Source organism: Chionomys nivalis, chromosome 5 (assembly GCF_950005125.1).
Source record: "Chionomys nivalis chromosome 5, mChiNiv1.1, whole genome shotgun sequence".
Taxonomy (NCBI): Eukaryota; Metazoa; Chordata; class Mammalia; order Rodentia; family Cricetidae; genus Chionomys; species Chionomys nivalis.
Window position 1 is genome coordinate 26,206,320 of NC_080090.1, and position 16,332 is coordinate 26,222,651.

General features: G+C 47.3%; 1 protein-coding gene across 1 annotated transcript; it reads left to right on the plus strand.

The window, feature by feature from the left end:
• Positions 1–309: 309 nt before the first annotated feature.
• Positions 310–12,487, plus strand: Il17rb (interleukin 17 receptor B). The gene is made up of 11 exons (XM_057770697.1): positions 310–369; positions 1,979–2,003; positions 2,754–2,906; positions 4,710–4,837; positions 5,768–5,894; positions 7,014–7,061; positions 8,275–8,420; positions 8,745–8,810; positions 9,798–9,897; positions 11,020–11,115; positions 11,905–12,487. Exons 1-11 carry the CDS (start codon positions 310–312, stop codon positions 12,468–12,470), a joined length of 1,515 nt encoding a protein of 504 aa, XP_057626680.1. The 3' UTR covers positions 12,471–12,487.
• The last annotated feature ends 3,845 nt before the right edge of the window (positions 12,488–16,332 follow it).

Sequence of the window (16,332 nt, forward strand, 5' to 3'; positions counted from 1 at the left end):
GGGGCTGCTCGAACGAGCTCCGGCCGCGGGTGCGGTTGCCCCACCTAGCTTGAGGCACACTCCTTTGCGCGGGACTCGACGCGCGCCCCTGAAGCTTCCTCATTCGCACCCCGCCCACCCCTGCTTGCCCCGCGGGCAGCAGGGCCGCCACTTTACGGTCCTGGGACCAGGCCAGCGCCCGCCCCGGCTAGGGCAGGGCCGCGTTGTAGAAGGCGGAGCCCTGAGAGAACTGCCCCAGGCGGGCACCTGGATAAGAGGACCCAGGTTCGCCCACACCAGCTCCGCGTGGTGGTGGGCGGTGGCTGGGTCATGTTGCTGGGGTTGTTGAGCCTGGTAGCAATGTACAGGAGCGCCCTGCCCGGAGAGCCGGTAAGCATCCCCCTCTCGTGTGAGCGTCCTTTTTGTTTGTTTGTTTGTTTCCCATCCTTTTAGCTGAACCCTGACCCGCCAGCCCAAATTTCTAGGAAATTGTCCATGGACCAGATTGGCACCCTGATATAACCACAATGGGCTTTGCACCTCCATCATCCTTCTATTCCCAGCCTGGAAGGCATCTGCTGTTAGACTCCTTGCTGGAGACATGAACTTTATCTGTGTCGCAGATGCCATCCTGGGCATTTGGGCTCATCTAGTCTTAGTGGTCTCCTTAATAAAAGGGTGCTACTCAACTCACACAGGTGGTACGCCTTGCCTCCTGCTTCAGGATGACTAGACAGAATCACTTGCATCTGCTCTGCCCACCAACTAGGTTACCAGAACACAGTGCACCCGTCTGCTTGCTTGCTTTTCCTATCGGTCTTGGACCATGTAGATTCCTGAAGGCAGCATTCCTTCCTTCTCCTGTGCCCAAGAACAAAGGAATCTTTCGAGACATTCCAGAGGAAAAAGCTCCTCCTCAGAAAGGCATTAGATGCAGTCTCTGCCAGGTTCACACAGCACTCGGTATCCCTGATGACTGGGAAAGTCAAAGCTAGTATATGTTGTCGCCAAACCACCAGCTGCTGTGCTTGCCCTCTCTGTGCCAAAGAAAAGTTGTCCCTGGGAGCCTTTGCTGCGAGGACTACCAAATGAACTTTGTGAAAGTTCGCGCTGGCACTTGTCTCAACTAGATCTTAGTTCCTAGTGTGTGGCTCATTTGTTTAAAAAGAAAGTCACAAAGCAAAGGACCATGGATGACTTCACCCAAACCAAATTTGTCCCACCAAAACCTTTGTTTTCTGCCTTCACAAGGTTTTTGGAAATGAGGAAGCTGGGGTCCTGGAGCCCTTTGGGTTGGTCACGTTGCATCTTGCCGCTGAAGATTGCTAACAACTAGAATAAATGTTTCAGGCCCGAACCATACTTTTCATTACTTTTCTTTTGTAAACTTCAAGGGATTTATTTAGTACTAGCCTTTCTTAGGCATTGATGAGTTTTACTTTTTTGGAAGCTGTTTTAGGAAGATGTGATGAAATAACAATTGCCCCTGGTTTTCTAAGCAGCTCGGGTGAATCCCAGATCAAAAAAGAAGCATGATACGAACCTGGGGAAGGTACAGTGGGCTGCATCCATTGCTGCCTGCTTTCTTCTCCTCTTTGTATAGTCAAATGTTAACTTGGAAAAATCAATAAATGTTACACTGTCCTGAAAACATTAGATAGCCAAGGTGCCTCACAACGGCCATCAGTAATCTGAGGCAGGGGAGGTGTGTGTATATGTGTACATGTGTGCATGTATGTGCATGTGCACACTCACATGCACACATGCCTGTGAACATGTCCTCAGAAACCAGAGGCATTGACTTCTGGAGCTGGAGTTATAGGCAGTTGCGAGTTGTCTGATGCAGGGCCATCGCTCCAAGTCCCAGCTCACTGTTCTTTGAAAATTTGTCACTTGTGCATGCATCTAAGGAAAAAGATGGTGTTTTGCCTAATTTGGTAAAATAAGCATTGTGGTTTGCTGGCTTTGACATAACATTTGGTTTCTCTCTTTCCTGCAGACTGTTCAGTGTGGCTCTGAGCCTGGTAAGTGCACTAGAGAATGGGTATTTGGAAGCACAGGTGGACAGTAAGAAGGTCTGAGTCAGGAAGGGGGTTCTGGAAGACCAGGTACATGGTGATAATACATTGCCTTGTTTGCTTACGGGAGTGAGGTTTTCAAGGCAGAATTTGGGGAGTACGGATGTGTTTGAGATGGGCTGGCCTCCCAGTAAATTAGCACACAGGTAGCGTGGAACTCACCAGGCTGAGTGGGAAGTAAGTACCTGCCATTCCACAGAAGGACACTGATTGTGATAGAAGGGCCATACCATTAATTGTTGGGACTAGGAAGCAAGATTTTTATACGTGGGTACCCAACATGGTACTTTGAAGATTGAGTGGGTTTTGTCCAAGAAATGTGAATAGGGAGAGTGAGCAAGAGGGGAGGGGAGCAGTTTAGAAATGGTTACAGTGAGGGCTCGCAACCTGGAGTCCAGGACTGAGGCATGGAGAAAGCATGATTGACGTTAATGAACATGTCAAATACACTAAACATACACCCACACATACATGCACACACATGCACCTCGAACACCCCAAGTGCAGTGGAGTTTGAGACCACGAGGATGAGAGAAATTATTTAGGTGTATAAACCTGCCAGCATCCAGAAGAAGCCTGGCTTTCCTTAGCAGAAATGGGTTGCGATGGAGCAGGGCATACATATCACTTGGAGGAAAAAGCTTCTGATGCGCCTGAAATGGGGGTGTCATTAGAAGTGTTTTTGCCTTTCCCCAGGGCCATCTCCAGAGTGGATGGTGCAGCACAATCTCACCCCAGGAGACTTGAGGAGCCTCCAAGTGGAACTTGTTCAAACTTGTTCAAAAAAGGATTGCAAAAAAGAGGATTTTTCAATTTTGATGAACATAAGCTGGATACTCCGGGCAGATGGTAAGTCTGCATGAGTCAAAGCATCTACTAAGTCCGAAACGTGAAGGATATAGGACTCATTAATTCTGCTTCTAGGCACAGACCACAGATGTGCATACACCAAAAGCCACATCATAGGATGTGTACAGTAACACTGGTGTTCATAACAGCATCCAACCAGGTGACAGGGCCTAAAAGAACCACGGAGTGGAAACTGTGGAACTCAACAAGGAGAATTCTTTCTGTGTATGTGACAATATGGATGTCCCAAGCAGCCAGACTCCAAAGAGCTATCTATATAGTTGTATCTGTAATCATGCCTATGGTAGCACACAGAAGAACAGGACTAAGCTAGAGGTTTGAAGCCAGGATGGGAGTTTGGGGGCTGCTCTGGCTTGGAAGTAATTGAAAGGAAGCACAGGCAGCAAGTGGGGCGGGTGTTTCTTGCCCTCTGCTGGTTGTAAAATGTGCAAGGTCACTGAGGAGCAGTGACACTCTGCGGTCACACTTAGTGAAAGAGACGGGTCCCCTAGTTTAGGAAAAGCTCTGGCTTCGGCTAATTATCCACTTCCAAATGACATCATGAAAGTCCCAGCATTTCCTCCAGATTAGACAGTAAGCAACATGTAAATTCCTTAGACAAGCCAGTCCTGGGACCCTAATGCCTAGGCTTGTGGTTTCCGTTCGCTAAAGTTATACTTGGTTTTGTCAAGAGTCCAGCACCTGGGCCGGGCGGTGGTGGCGCACGCCTTTAATCCCAGCACTCGGGAGGCAGAGGCAGGCGGATCTCTGTGAGTTCGAGGCCAGCCTGGTCTACAAGAGCTAGTGCCAGGACAGGCTCCAAAGCTACAGAGAAACCTTGTCTCGAAAAACTAAAAAAAAGAAAAAGAGTCCAGCACCTGGGAGACTGAAACAGGGAAATTGCTACAAGTTTGAGACCAGCCTGGGCTATTTACTGGATTCCAGGACAGTAGGATACAGGGTGAGATCTTGTCTCAAAAAACTCAAAGTGGTCCATTTATCTGAGAAAAGGAGTCAATGACAGGCTTCATCAGTATGTTTTTTCAGAGTAGTATGAGAGGTAACCACAGAAATGTCGAGGGATCCTCCAAGGGGAGCTGTGCTCTATCTGAGAACCAGACAGACCAGGGCAGGGCTCCAGAAGACTCCTGTGAGATGCTACAGTAGGCTCTGGCCCCACACCAAGCAGGGCGAGGTCTTTGGTCGATGTTGTTATGTACTTTAAAGTAAACTTGGAAAGGGTAGAGATAGAGACCCATGAGAAAGAATGGCCTGCATGGACCTAGGGCAGTTAAAACAGGCATGATCTGGTGCTGATGCATGGGCAGTCTTTGTAGAAAGAAAAAGCAGTCAAAGCTAAAGCCTGAAGCATCTTCTAAAACCAAACTATCCAGTGCATGGGACCCATTAATTCATCCCTAGGGACATCTGGAAGAAGAACTTATATGCATGCACTGAAAGACAGGCATAGGATATGCACAGTGCTCCAAGCAATTCATCTCCTTCAAGAGACCTAGAATGGGGCAGATGGCATCACTAGCCGTGGGTACTTTGTATAACTCAGGCCAGCCTAGAAGGAGTAGAGCTCTTGGGCTTTGGAATTTGGGTTTGTATCTACTGCTGCCGAGCTGTGAAAGTTCAGGCAGTGTATCCCCCCAAGACTCCTGAAGCCCCCCCATTTACCCTATCTGAACATTGGATACCACAGTACACACCAGCTGAGATGAAGCATTGGCATTATAGAATACGATGTGAGCCACGTAAGTGCCAATGAAACAACTTCCCACTTCATTGTCTCTGCAGCCAGCATCCGCCTGTTGAAGGCCACCAAGATCTGTGTGACTGGCAAAAGCAACATGGAATCGTACAACTGTGTGAGGTGCAACTATACGGAGCCCTTCCAAAGGCAGACCAGACCTTCTGGAGGCCGAGTAAGCACACTTAGGCACAAGGCTTGCTTGGGAAGCACCAACAATGGACCTCAGAAAGCCTGATGATGCAGAGTGGGATGCCTGCCTGGGTTTGCGCGCCACTTGTCTGCCTTGGGGATGCTGGCATCTTTGAGACTCAATGTCCAACAGAGTGAGGGGAGCTAGACTTAAATTATATCCTTCCTCTAAAATGCCACTCCTCTTTCATTCTGAGTTATATCAGCAAACTGGGCTGGATACACTCCCTGCATAGACACTGGCCAGAGACCTGTTTAAGCTGGAGCATAGAGACGAAATGACAAATGAAAAGGGGGGCTGCTAAGCCTGATAACCTGAACTCAGTTCATAGGACATACATGGTAGAAAGAACAGATCCTGCACGCACACACACTATGGCATGATCCCCCACTAGTGTGTATACACACACACCGTGGTATGATCCCCCACTAGCGTACACATACACATACTCACACACTGTAGCATGATCCCCCACTAGCATACACATACAAACACACACACACTATGGCATGAACTCCCACTATTTTATACACACACACAATGGCATGACCCCCCACTAGCATACACACACACACACACACACAGAGTGACATGATCCCCCACGAGTGTACATACACACACACACACAGTGGCATGATCCCCCACTAGCGCATACACACACACACACACACACACACAGTGACATGATCCCCCACTAGCATACACACACACAAAGTGACATGATCCCCCACTAGTGTATACACCCACAGAGTGGCATGATCCCCCACTAGCCTACACACACACACTGTAGCATGACCCCCCACCCAGCGTGTACACACACTCTATATAAATGTGAAGGATTTACAAATGAAAACAGCCCCCACACAGAGGCTCTGCTCCTGGACTGTACACCTGCCCTGCTTTGCTTTGCAGTGGACCTTCTCCTACGTGGGCTTTCCCGTGGAGCTGAGCACAGTCTATTTCATCGGGGCCCATAACATCCCCAATGCTAACATGAATGAAGACAGTCCTTCTTTGTCTGTGAACTTCACCTCTCCAGGTAAACATCCTCACTCTTTGGCGATTCTGTCTTACTATCGCACCTGTGTTATGGCATGTGGTTTGGTGTGGAGTCTTGGGAAGCCTTTGAAGCCTTAGTTTCCCCACCCGTGAACACAGTGCTAATCACTGCACACTCAGGGTGGAGAGCGTTGTTAGGTAAGCATGAGGAAACCATATTCCTGGGTGCCAGGCAGGAAGCAGATGTACCATCTCTCCAAGCACTTGCCCTGGGTCCTACGCACGGCAGTGGTGATGCCCTGACTGGGCTCCTTTGTGGTTGGTACCATCCAGGGTGGCTTTGGTGCCACACCACTTACTGTATGGCGCTTTCCAAATGACACCAAAGCTCACTGGGATTTTATAAAGTAAGTTTTATTTGGGGATGGTTTTAGAGACGCTGCAACAGTACACCAAAGTTTCCATCCTGCTCTCAGTTCCTCTTGCTGTCAGCATCTGCTTTCCAGAGTCCACTTATGAGAACTAGGAAGATAACATCGGCATATTTCCATCTACTCAACACCACGCTTTGGGGATTTTAGCTGCTTAGCCATTGCATTTTCTTCCTGTTCCAGAGGCACTTAGTACCTTAGGGCACCTCAGCCTCCTCTGGTTGTTCTTTTCCATGACCTCATCAAACATCAATAGTTTGTCGCCAATTTGAATTTGTCTGATGTTTGTTTCATATGTAGGCCAGGGATCTGAGATTTGGGCATGAATCTCACAGGAGACATTGAACTCTCCTCACTATGTCCTCCCTGGCGTGTGTTAATTAGTGAGGGTCATGCCTACTGGGCAGCTGGGTACCTACCACCTAGAGCCTCGTGTCTGGAAGAGGCGGAAATTACATGTATTATCAACTCCCACTTTTTGGTTTCCAAGCCACTTCTTGGTGACCATTTTGATAAAGGCTGTATTTAAAATGAGACTACTTACAGCTTCCATGGGTGAATGATTTTCTGTTTAACTGTAAAATGATTTTTAGACCTGACATCTCTCTCACGTCTGAAGAGAGTGTATGTGGTGTGTGTGTGTGTGTGTGTGTGTGTGTGTACTGGGAAAGAGGTTATAGTAGAGATACCTTTAACTTAAATGTAACAACTTTCATTCAAATTCCCAGGCTGCCTAAACAATGTAATGAAATATAAAAGGCGGTGCATTGAGGCAGGTAAGTAGATGAAGCATTTTGCTTTTGTCATTTAGAGATCCTCCTAACTGGGACCCATGGAGCTCCATTCAGCCGCAGATAGATGTGGAGATGGAAGTTCTCCGTCTAAGCCACTCAGTGAAGGGGTGCCTTGGGTTAAGCAGCTATCCAGACTGGGACAGACTTTAGGTTTACTAGAGCAGCAACAGCTACAGGAAACCACCCTATCCCTTGGCTAAACGTACACATTAGCCCAAACCCCACTTACAGCATGCTCATGGAAAGTTGCTTTGTGATTGGAGGAGAGCCCCACTAGCCTTTACACCTGCTTATCACAACTGACCTGCCATTAGTGGAGGCTCTGGGTACCTTCTGTTTGGATTAACAAACATGGTCAAGTGTTGGTCCAAGTAAAGCCCTGGAGGCCTTCTCGAAAGATTACCTCCTATTCTCAGAAGATTCTTTGATCTGTGAAGGGGCAGCTTTAGGATAAGTCAGTACCTCATCCCAATTTCTAAGGGTGAGCATAAACTTTGGGGCAGTATAGTCTTGTGATGTTAATGAGGAGTGATATTGGCTGGGGGTAGGGGATCTTTATTCCCACCAAGAGAGCACTCTCAAAGAATTTTGAGGCTCTAAGGTTATGAGGTGCAGGACCTAGAATGAGTCCTCCTCCAGCTCCCAGCCAGGGGCCGAACCCGTCCGTCCCATCAGCAGGGAGGCTAACTTGTGCTATTATATAGACATGTTCCTGGAAATTTGCCCGGTCTTATTTGCAAGTCACATGAGTGAGACAACTGATTCCTGTAAGCTGTGTGGCATTTCCTTCCTTTGTACCCAGGGACACTGACAGCCTGTCTGAGCCTCAGTTCACTTACTCCATATTCTGAGGCATTCCGCTATCCCAGAAAGGAGAAAACAGCGATCCTAGCTCTCTTACCTCAAAATGTAGGGTGAACATTGAACTGAGTTGTAGACTTTGATCTGTAACTTCCATTCCTCGCTGTTTTTAGTAAAGTAATGGCATGTGGGCGGGGGGGGGGGGTCCCTAAACTTTCTTAGACATCAGATACTTTGCAATTCTAGGAACAGTGTCGGAAGATATACTATAGTTGAGTTCATGTCTCTTAGGTGTGTGCCTAAGGATTTAGATTTGTTTCTGTAAAGCCCCCTTGGGGAGTCAGATAAGGGAGGGGTTACCTGGTCACCCATGTGGTTCTCTCTCAACTTGTAGGAAGCCTGTGGGACCCAAATATCACTGCTTGTAAAAAGAATGAGACGACGGTTGAAGTGAATTTTACAACCAATTCCCTTGGAGAAAGATACAGGGTTAGCATTCTACAAAACCAAAGACTATTGAATTCGTCTCAAGTGGTGGAGGTATTTTCCCCTTTACCCCCTTGTTACCACCCCATCCCCAACCCCAGATGCTTCAGTATCTTGAAGTACAGACACTTTAGAATCCTTTGAATATGTTTTCTTCCAAGAGATCCCAGAGCTATCTGTTGTCCAAGTCCCTGCAGGCATCCTATGGATGATGAGTCTAAAGCCAACTACAGACAGAAGTTTGGGGCTTCTGAAGTGAGTCCTTCTTCACATAGTCTGATGCACCAGAAGTCAGTTAGGAATAGTGGCTTCATCACTGACTCTCTGTATACTCACTCGTGAATACAGCTCTGACTGTCTCTCACTTATCCGCACCAGAATAAACCGACACGGAGGTCTGTGGCCATTTCGGTGGGCGAGGAAAGTGAAGGTACCGAGTTCGAGGTGAGTTACATAGTGGTCTGCAAAGGAAGGGCCATGACAGAGCTGTTTGTTCCACCATGGACGCTTTCTGTATGTCTTCATGGGATGCTAGGGGCCGAACCCAGGACTTCTTGAATTCTAGGTGAGTGTTCAGCAACTGATACACATTAGCCCTCCACATGCATTTTAAGGATGGCAAGTCTCCCCGCAAAGGCCCCCATCAAGCTGGGTGTCGGGGACTCCTTAGTGTCTACAAGAGTGAAAGCTGACACCACAGGTGTGGTGCCTTTGCGTGGATTGGTGGCTGTTGACTTCCCAAAGGGCTTTTATTTCTATCTTCAGTCCTGGATCCTCAGAGTAATTCTGAGACGGGACAGTCGTTTTATTTCCCCAAAGTCTTGGTTTTAACTCAGAAGTGAAGCTGAGTGGGTTGAAGCTGGAAGGCTGTCCAGTGTCTAGGTCAGTGTCTGAACTTAGGAGAGCAGCTGTTCACCTTCTGGGAGCCTCAGCTGGCCCAGGGGGAAACAGGAAGTTGGAAGGGTAGGTACTCAGGTCCCTGTAGTCTACAACATGGATACACAGAGGGTCACAGTCCACGACTGTGCCCGCGAGCCATTCTCCATTTCCTCGAATATGAAGCGCTCAAGATGACCAAGACGGTGGACCCTGGCACGACAGCACCTGCACCTTCCGGGAAATCATGGACTGCCCTAGTGCTGGGATGCTTACCTACTGTTGTCCATGGGAGAGATTTGTATGTTTATTTGGATGTAGCGCCCTATCAGATAAGGAAAACTCTGCAGCTGTAATGTGAACGAAGTTCAAGGGCATCGCTGAGGCATTGCCAGTATCTTGGTCCGGAGTCACCAGACTGGATCTGTGGGTTACAGAAGGGGAAACAAGGGGAAAATATTGATGCCAATGCCAGGAGGTGAAAATAACATTTCAAAAGGGGAAAGGGATGTGCTGGAAGTGTGAGCACTGTAGTCTTCCTCTCTTTTTCCTTAGCTGATACCGTATTTCCACCCCTGTGAGCCTGACTGCATTCGCCGCAGAGGACCGGTTGGGCTTTGTATAGAGACAAGTGGTCCCTACCCTCCAGACAACAGTAAGTACCAGTCATTACCACAGGATGATTGGAGAGGCTCAGGACACACAGGGCCCCTTTGAGATGTCATAGACTATCCTGTGTCTGGGAGGAGCATTATGAGGTCCCTGCCGGTGTACCGTGAACAATACCTCTGCTACCCAGAGATCTCATAAGTAAGGAAGAACAAAGGCTCTGATTACAAACACAGTATCTTTTCAAAAGCAGGATATACATAAGGGGGAAAAAGAGCACAGACAATGAAAAGAGTTACTGGGAATGAGGGGCCAGTATGAGCAGGGGCTGGCGTGAGGGGCTGATGTGAGCAGGACTGAGTCCACGAGGGGTATTTCAATTCTCCCTGAATCCTATTTGGTTAACAAATCAGGAATACCGGCACCAAAACATACCTCCCTGGTGCCGGAGAGCATGTTCTGGAAAATGTCTCTGCATTTAGAGATGCGTCAGTTCTTTTTACTAACAATGGACAGATGTTCTGAAACTAGGCCATGGGTTACAAAAGACAAAAAACAGCCAGCCAAACTATAGATAGCTACTCCCCCAGGCCCTGACTTCTATGTGGGCACACTGCTGTGTGTATATTATGTTTGTAAGTTCTTCCTGAGGAACAAAGATTCTCCAGACAACAAAAGCCATCATTCAAACCCTGGTTGCCACAGTGAAAAGAAACTTGAGTTTGGAGAAAGTCCCCTAATTCCCTGTTCCTCTGGGGAGGAGAGGGCTGGTGAGGTCACACTCAGTGAGTAGAATCGCTTGCTAGGAAGGTCTTACAACCTGGGTCTGAGCCCTGGAAGCCATCGTGAAAGGACAGAAATGACCTCATGTTGTCCTCTGACCTTGACACACACTCTGGCATTGTGTGCCTGCATTCATACACACCACAGTAACTTTCAGTTATTGGTTGTGAGCCTAGCCATTAGTGGCTGAGCCGTCTTTCTAGCACACAGCAATACATTTTTTGAAAGAAACCTGAATCCTGGGAAATAACCCTTAATCAGCACACCCCTAAATATCTTCTAGCCCTTGGTTAGAAAAGGTCTAAACCCCCACCAAGAAGAGTAAAAAAAAGTAGAGGTCAAGTGCAGCTTTGCTTGCTAAAGGTGACCAAGCTGTTTTCTGCAGACAGAAGCATGCTGGGAGGCTGGGTGCCCTTCATCTTGGTGCTGCTGGTGGCTACATGGGTGCTGGCAGTTGGGATCTACCTAACTCGGAGGCAAGGTAAGGGCGGTCACTCTGAAGATACCCCGAGGTCCTCCCCACCTGCCGGGACAGCAAAGGGAATCTAGCTGGGTGTGGCGGCAGAAACCTTGCAGTCTCCGCCCTTGGGAGGAGGAGGAAGTAGGCTCAGGAGTTCAAGGACAGCCCCCTTTAGTTGCTGTTCAAGGCCAGCTTAAGCTAGTGAGAACCTGTCTCAAAGAGCCACAAAGGAGGTCTTAGTGTACTGTGAGTCGCTCCTGTCATGGCAGAAGATTAACTCTGTGCTTTAAGCTCAGAAAGCCACATAACGAAATTTCACCTCAGGAATCCCTGCACTTAGAAGATGCTGCTGGCGCCTTAAGCTACAGGGCTACAGTAGTTTTGGACCTAAGTCTTGTTGCGTAGCACAGTGTGGGGCTTAACTTTATAGCAAAATAAAGGAACTCTACCACCTTCAGGTAGAAAAGAGACTACAGAGTTGATCCAACTCATGATACGACATGTAGAGGTCACCCTGTGTCAAAGTACAGAAATTTTTAACAGTTGGCTTCAAACCGGTGCCCTCAAGCCTAAACGGCTACTCTGAGTTGATCTGAAAACAGAGCTGGACTATGGCAGCTGACTTACTGATACGGGCTTAGGAAGCTGTAAAGAATTAAGAGTCAGTGTTTCAGGTGTTCAAAAGGACTATCAGGGCTATCGTTCCCCTGGCAGGAACAGATCGCCACCCTGGCTGACATTTCTCAGTGATGGTTTAGACTACTGTAAAGGCTTGCTATTTGCTGGTAACTAACAAAGCTCCCCCCACAGGCAGGAGCACGGAGACTTCCTTCCCCGCCGCCAGCATGCTCCTGCCCCTCATTAAGGTCCTGGTGGTTTACCCGTCTGAGGTATGTTTCCATCACACGGTCTGCCGCTTCACCGACTTTCTTCAGAACCACTGCAGAAGCGAGGTCATCCTTGAAAAGTGGCAGAGGAAGAGAATAGCTGAGATGGGCCCAGTGCAGTGGCTCAGCGCGCAGAAGCAGGCGGCCGACAAGGTGGTCTTCCTTCTTTCCAGCGACACCCACGGTCTCTGCGGCAGTGCCTGCCGCCCCAACACAGGTGGCGCCAGTGAAAAAGCTCAGGACCTCTTCCCTCTGGCCTTTAACCTCTTCTGTAGTGATTTCAGCACCCAGGCTCATTTGCACAAATACATGGTGGTCTGTCTTGGAGGAGCCGACATCAAGGGCGACTATAACGCTCTGAGTGTCTGCCCCCAGTATCGTCTCATGAAGGACGCCACTGCCTTTCACACAGAACTCCTCAAAGCTCCACGAAACGTGCCAGTGAAGAAACGGTCACAAGCCTGCAGTGGCAGCTGCTCCCCGTTGTAGTCTATGCAGGACAGGAAACCCTGAAGTCCTCCTGCTCTTCCAGTTCGAGGGATGTAAAGCTTTGGGATGGCCCCGAGGCTTCCTGTACAGGCTGTGTGTAGGGGGTACTACATCACAGAACTCGCGTTAGACCCGGAGTCTGCAGTCAGAGTTTGCGCAAACATGTCTGAGGCTAGTCACCAGCAGATCTTAGGCATATAATACAGTTTTTTTTTTTTTTTTTTTTTTTTTTTTGAGTCAGGGTTTCTCTGTGGTTTTGGAGCCTGTTCTGGAACTAGTTCTTGTAGACCAGGCTGGTCTCGAACTCACAGAGATCCGCCTGCCTCTGCCTCCCAAGTGCTGGGATTAAAGGCGTGCGCCACCACCGCCCGGCCATATAATACAGTTACAGACATTAATAAATGGAAGCTAAATTTACAAAAGTCCAATCACATTTATCCCCAAACCCCAATAATGGTTACCCCTGAAAACTAAGCATTCTGGCATGAAGTAATAAGGCATTTCCCAGTCAGGTCGTGCACTGCCCGTGTCCTGCGCCGCACCCGGGACTGTTCAGCCCTGTAACATTTTAATGTATTCATGAATAGTCCGTTTGGGAAGTGCTCACTAATTCAGCAGCTTCCTAAGAGAAGAGGCCTATTACCACACAAGCTGGACACATCCTGTCTGACCAGACGGCCCACTGTACTGTCCGCTATCTTTACAGTACTTTCCCTTGTCAAACTTCTAGACCAGCAACCTTTATTTTTGTTGGAGAAGGGCTAGGAACTGAACCAAGGCTACTATACAGGTTAGAGAAATGGTTTGCCATTCAAATGAGCCCCAGCCCCTTCAGTAAATAGAAAAATACTTCACCAGTCAGGTGTGGCAGCACACACTTTTAATCCCAGCACACAAGTGGAGAACTAATGAACTCCAGCTCAGTCAGAGATAAGTAGCGAGACTGTCCGAGACAAACAAAAACATGTTACCCATAAACCCAGGGTCTACTTTTGCCCAGTTACCCATCCACTGTTCTTGGTCAGTGCACATTTCCTGTTCAAGTCAAAACTAATTCACTGAAATTAGCTCTCCTGAAGTAATACTATCTTTTTATAATCTAGTACTTTAAAAAACCACCAAGGGCTGGAGAGGTGGCTCAGAGGTTTAGAGCACTGACTGCTCTTCCAGAGGACCTGGGTTCAGTTCCCAGCACCCATGTGTTAGCTCACTGTCATCTTAACTCCAATTCCAGAGGGATCTGATACCATTTTCTGGCTTCTAAGGGCACTCTATATACATTAAAAAGATTTTGATATGCACACACTACCAGTGTTTTGCTTGCATTGCCTGTGTGCCCTATGCATGCTTGGTGCCTGAGGTCAGGAGAAGGTGACGGGGTCACCTAGACCTACAGCTATGGACAGGTATGAGCCACTATGTGGATCCTGGGAATCAAACCAGGGTCTCCCGCACGAAGAAATGCTCTCCATTGCTGAGCTAGCTCTCTACACCCCCTAATATAAATAAATATTATTAAAAAAAATCCCCCAAACCCAGAACAAGCAGTAACAGTGCCCAGATCTGTAACATCTTGAGTCTTCTAGCTCTTGACTTTCTTGAAGCAGCTTTTTTAGTGTAGAAACCACAGAAATGGATCCATAATAGCATATGTATTTGTCTAGTAACGCTTCATATACCATAATAAAACTGTTTTGTAACGTTATCCAGTTTTAGGTAGTTGACTGTAAAAATGTTTGTAACTGGAGGCTGGGCATGGTGGTGTGAGGACCTGACTTTGCAAGCTCTGTTTTAAAGAAGGGGCTTCATCTTGAGTCATATAATGATTGGGGGTGGCGGGGGGGGGAGGTTAGGGGAGGCGATCTCAGCTCTAGAAATGTGCTGTCATAGAAGAAATTTGGGCAGATACCCTAAAAATGGGCAATTAAGAAGATAGGGAGAAGGGCCATAAAATTTAATGAGATCCAGATGTTCATAGGGGGCATCCTGTCCTTGAGGATACCTTGTCAGTTATTAATGGCTCTTTGTTAGGTTTTCGCACCCAAAAACTAACTAATGATTTTAGAAATTACCTTACCCTAAACCCTCCTTCCCCAATCCTAAACCCTCCTTCCCCAATCCCAAGAAGTCATGCCAGGAGCTCCCCCGACTACAGCATTTCCCCTTTAAAAGTTCTACCCTCTCAGGGCTCCCTGCCATACTTTCTGTACCCACCATGCTGGGGTGCTGGAAAGGTGTTGGTCGAAACTTCAGTTTGTATATTGATGGAGGTGGTTCTTGTATTTTATCTGTTGCTTTCATTGGTTAACTAATAAAGAAAACTGCCTTAGCCCATTTGATAGGCCAAACCTTAGGTGGGTGGAGTAAACAGACAGAATGCTGGGAGAAAGAAGCCGAGTCAGGAGTCGCCATGATTCTCCCACTCCAGACAGATGCAGGTTAAGATCTTTCCTGGTAAGCCAGCTCGTGGTACTACACAGAATATTAGAAATGGGTTAGATCAATATGTAAGAGCTAGCCAATAAGAGGCTGGAATTAATGGGCCAGGCAGTGATTAAAAGAATACAGTTTCCGTGTAATTATTTCGGGAGATAACCTAGCCAATGCGGGCGGCCGGGTGCCGGAGACGCAGCCCTGCCCGCTCATATTTCAACAGAGTGGCACCCAACGTGCTAATGAACTCCACGTAAAACCTGAGAGGGCTTAAAAAGGAGAGAGAGAATTTAAGACAGCTTTTTGCTGTTTATGGGTTGCGTGCTGCAAAGAAATTGTCCTGACTCAGCAGCAGAAAAAAACTGGCTGTTTTAAAATGCCGACTTTCTGGGCTGTGCTGCCATTGCTATCTCTGTCTGGCTCCTGCGGGAGACAGAGCTTTTGAATGGAGCATTTGGAGTAAAGTGCTACGGCTTGCTTGATGGCAATGTGGACTGCTGTGTGCCTGGAACTGTGTGTGGCTCAGGGGCACCAAATGGTTCTGAGGCAGGAGCGGGTCAGCTCCGCCATGCTGAACTGTGCTGGTCTCAGGCAGGAACTACCGTAATTACCATAATAACAGCGCAGTTAAGGTTTAGACTGGGCAGGACACAGGCAGTACCGTATTATCTGTACGTGGTGCAACTTAAGTTTTTAAGAAGTGCTTAACATTTTAAAAAATGCTCCTGGATAGTAAAAAAATTACAGATTCACAATAGAACTGATTCAGACACGGTTGGATGAATGTACGTAGGCTTGAGATAGAGAAAAATATATATATGAAGATTAAAGTTAATGTCTTAAAAAAAGGGTAAAGTCTTTAAAGAGACAGAGTACAGATAGTTATAGATTAAAAGAAATAAAGAAAATAAGCCACGTAAAAATGGAAAATTCACAGAGAGTCTGGATTCTTTGTATTATTGTGTTTTCTTTAAAGTTTTTGACTGTGAAGGAGCTAAGTACAGAGAGACATTTCATTATATGGGCTGCCAAGCTAAACCAAAATAGATACAAGGGTATTATGATTTCAGAATATGGGTCTAAGGATATGATGCTTTGGAAAGGGTCTTCTTTTGTTTTCACAGAGGACGAGACGCTGTTAATTGCTTCTATCCCAATATGGTATGATAGACCACGCCCTCCTGAAATGTTGCTGTGAACACCCTCAAAAAATTGCTTCACTCAACTGCCCACTGAGATGAACCTGGCACACAGGTTATACCGTGAAAGACCTGAATAACAGCGCCCCCATTCAGCAGGAAGCAGTTTGGAGAGAAAAAACTGCGCCCATATTCCCAAATATTGTTTATAAATGTTCTTTTACATTTAAAGGGGGAAATGATATAGATATGAATAATTTGCATTGGTATAGATTTTAAGGTCAATTTTG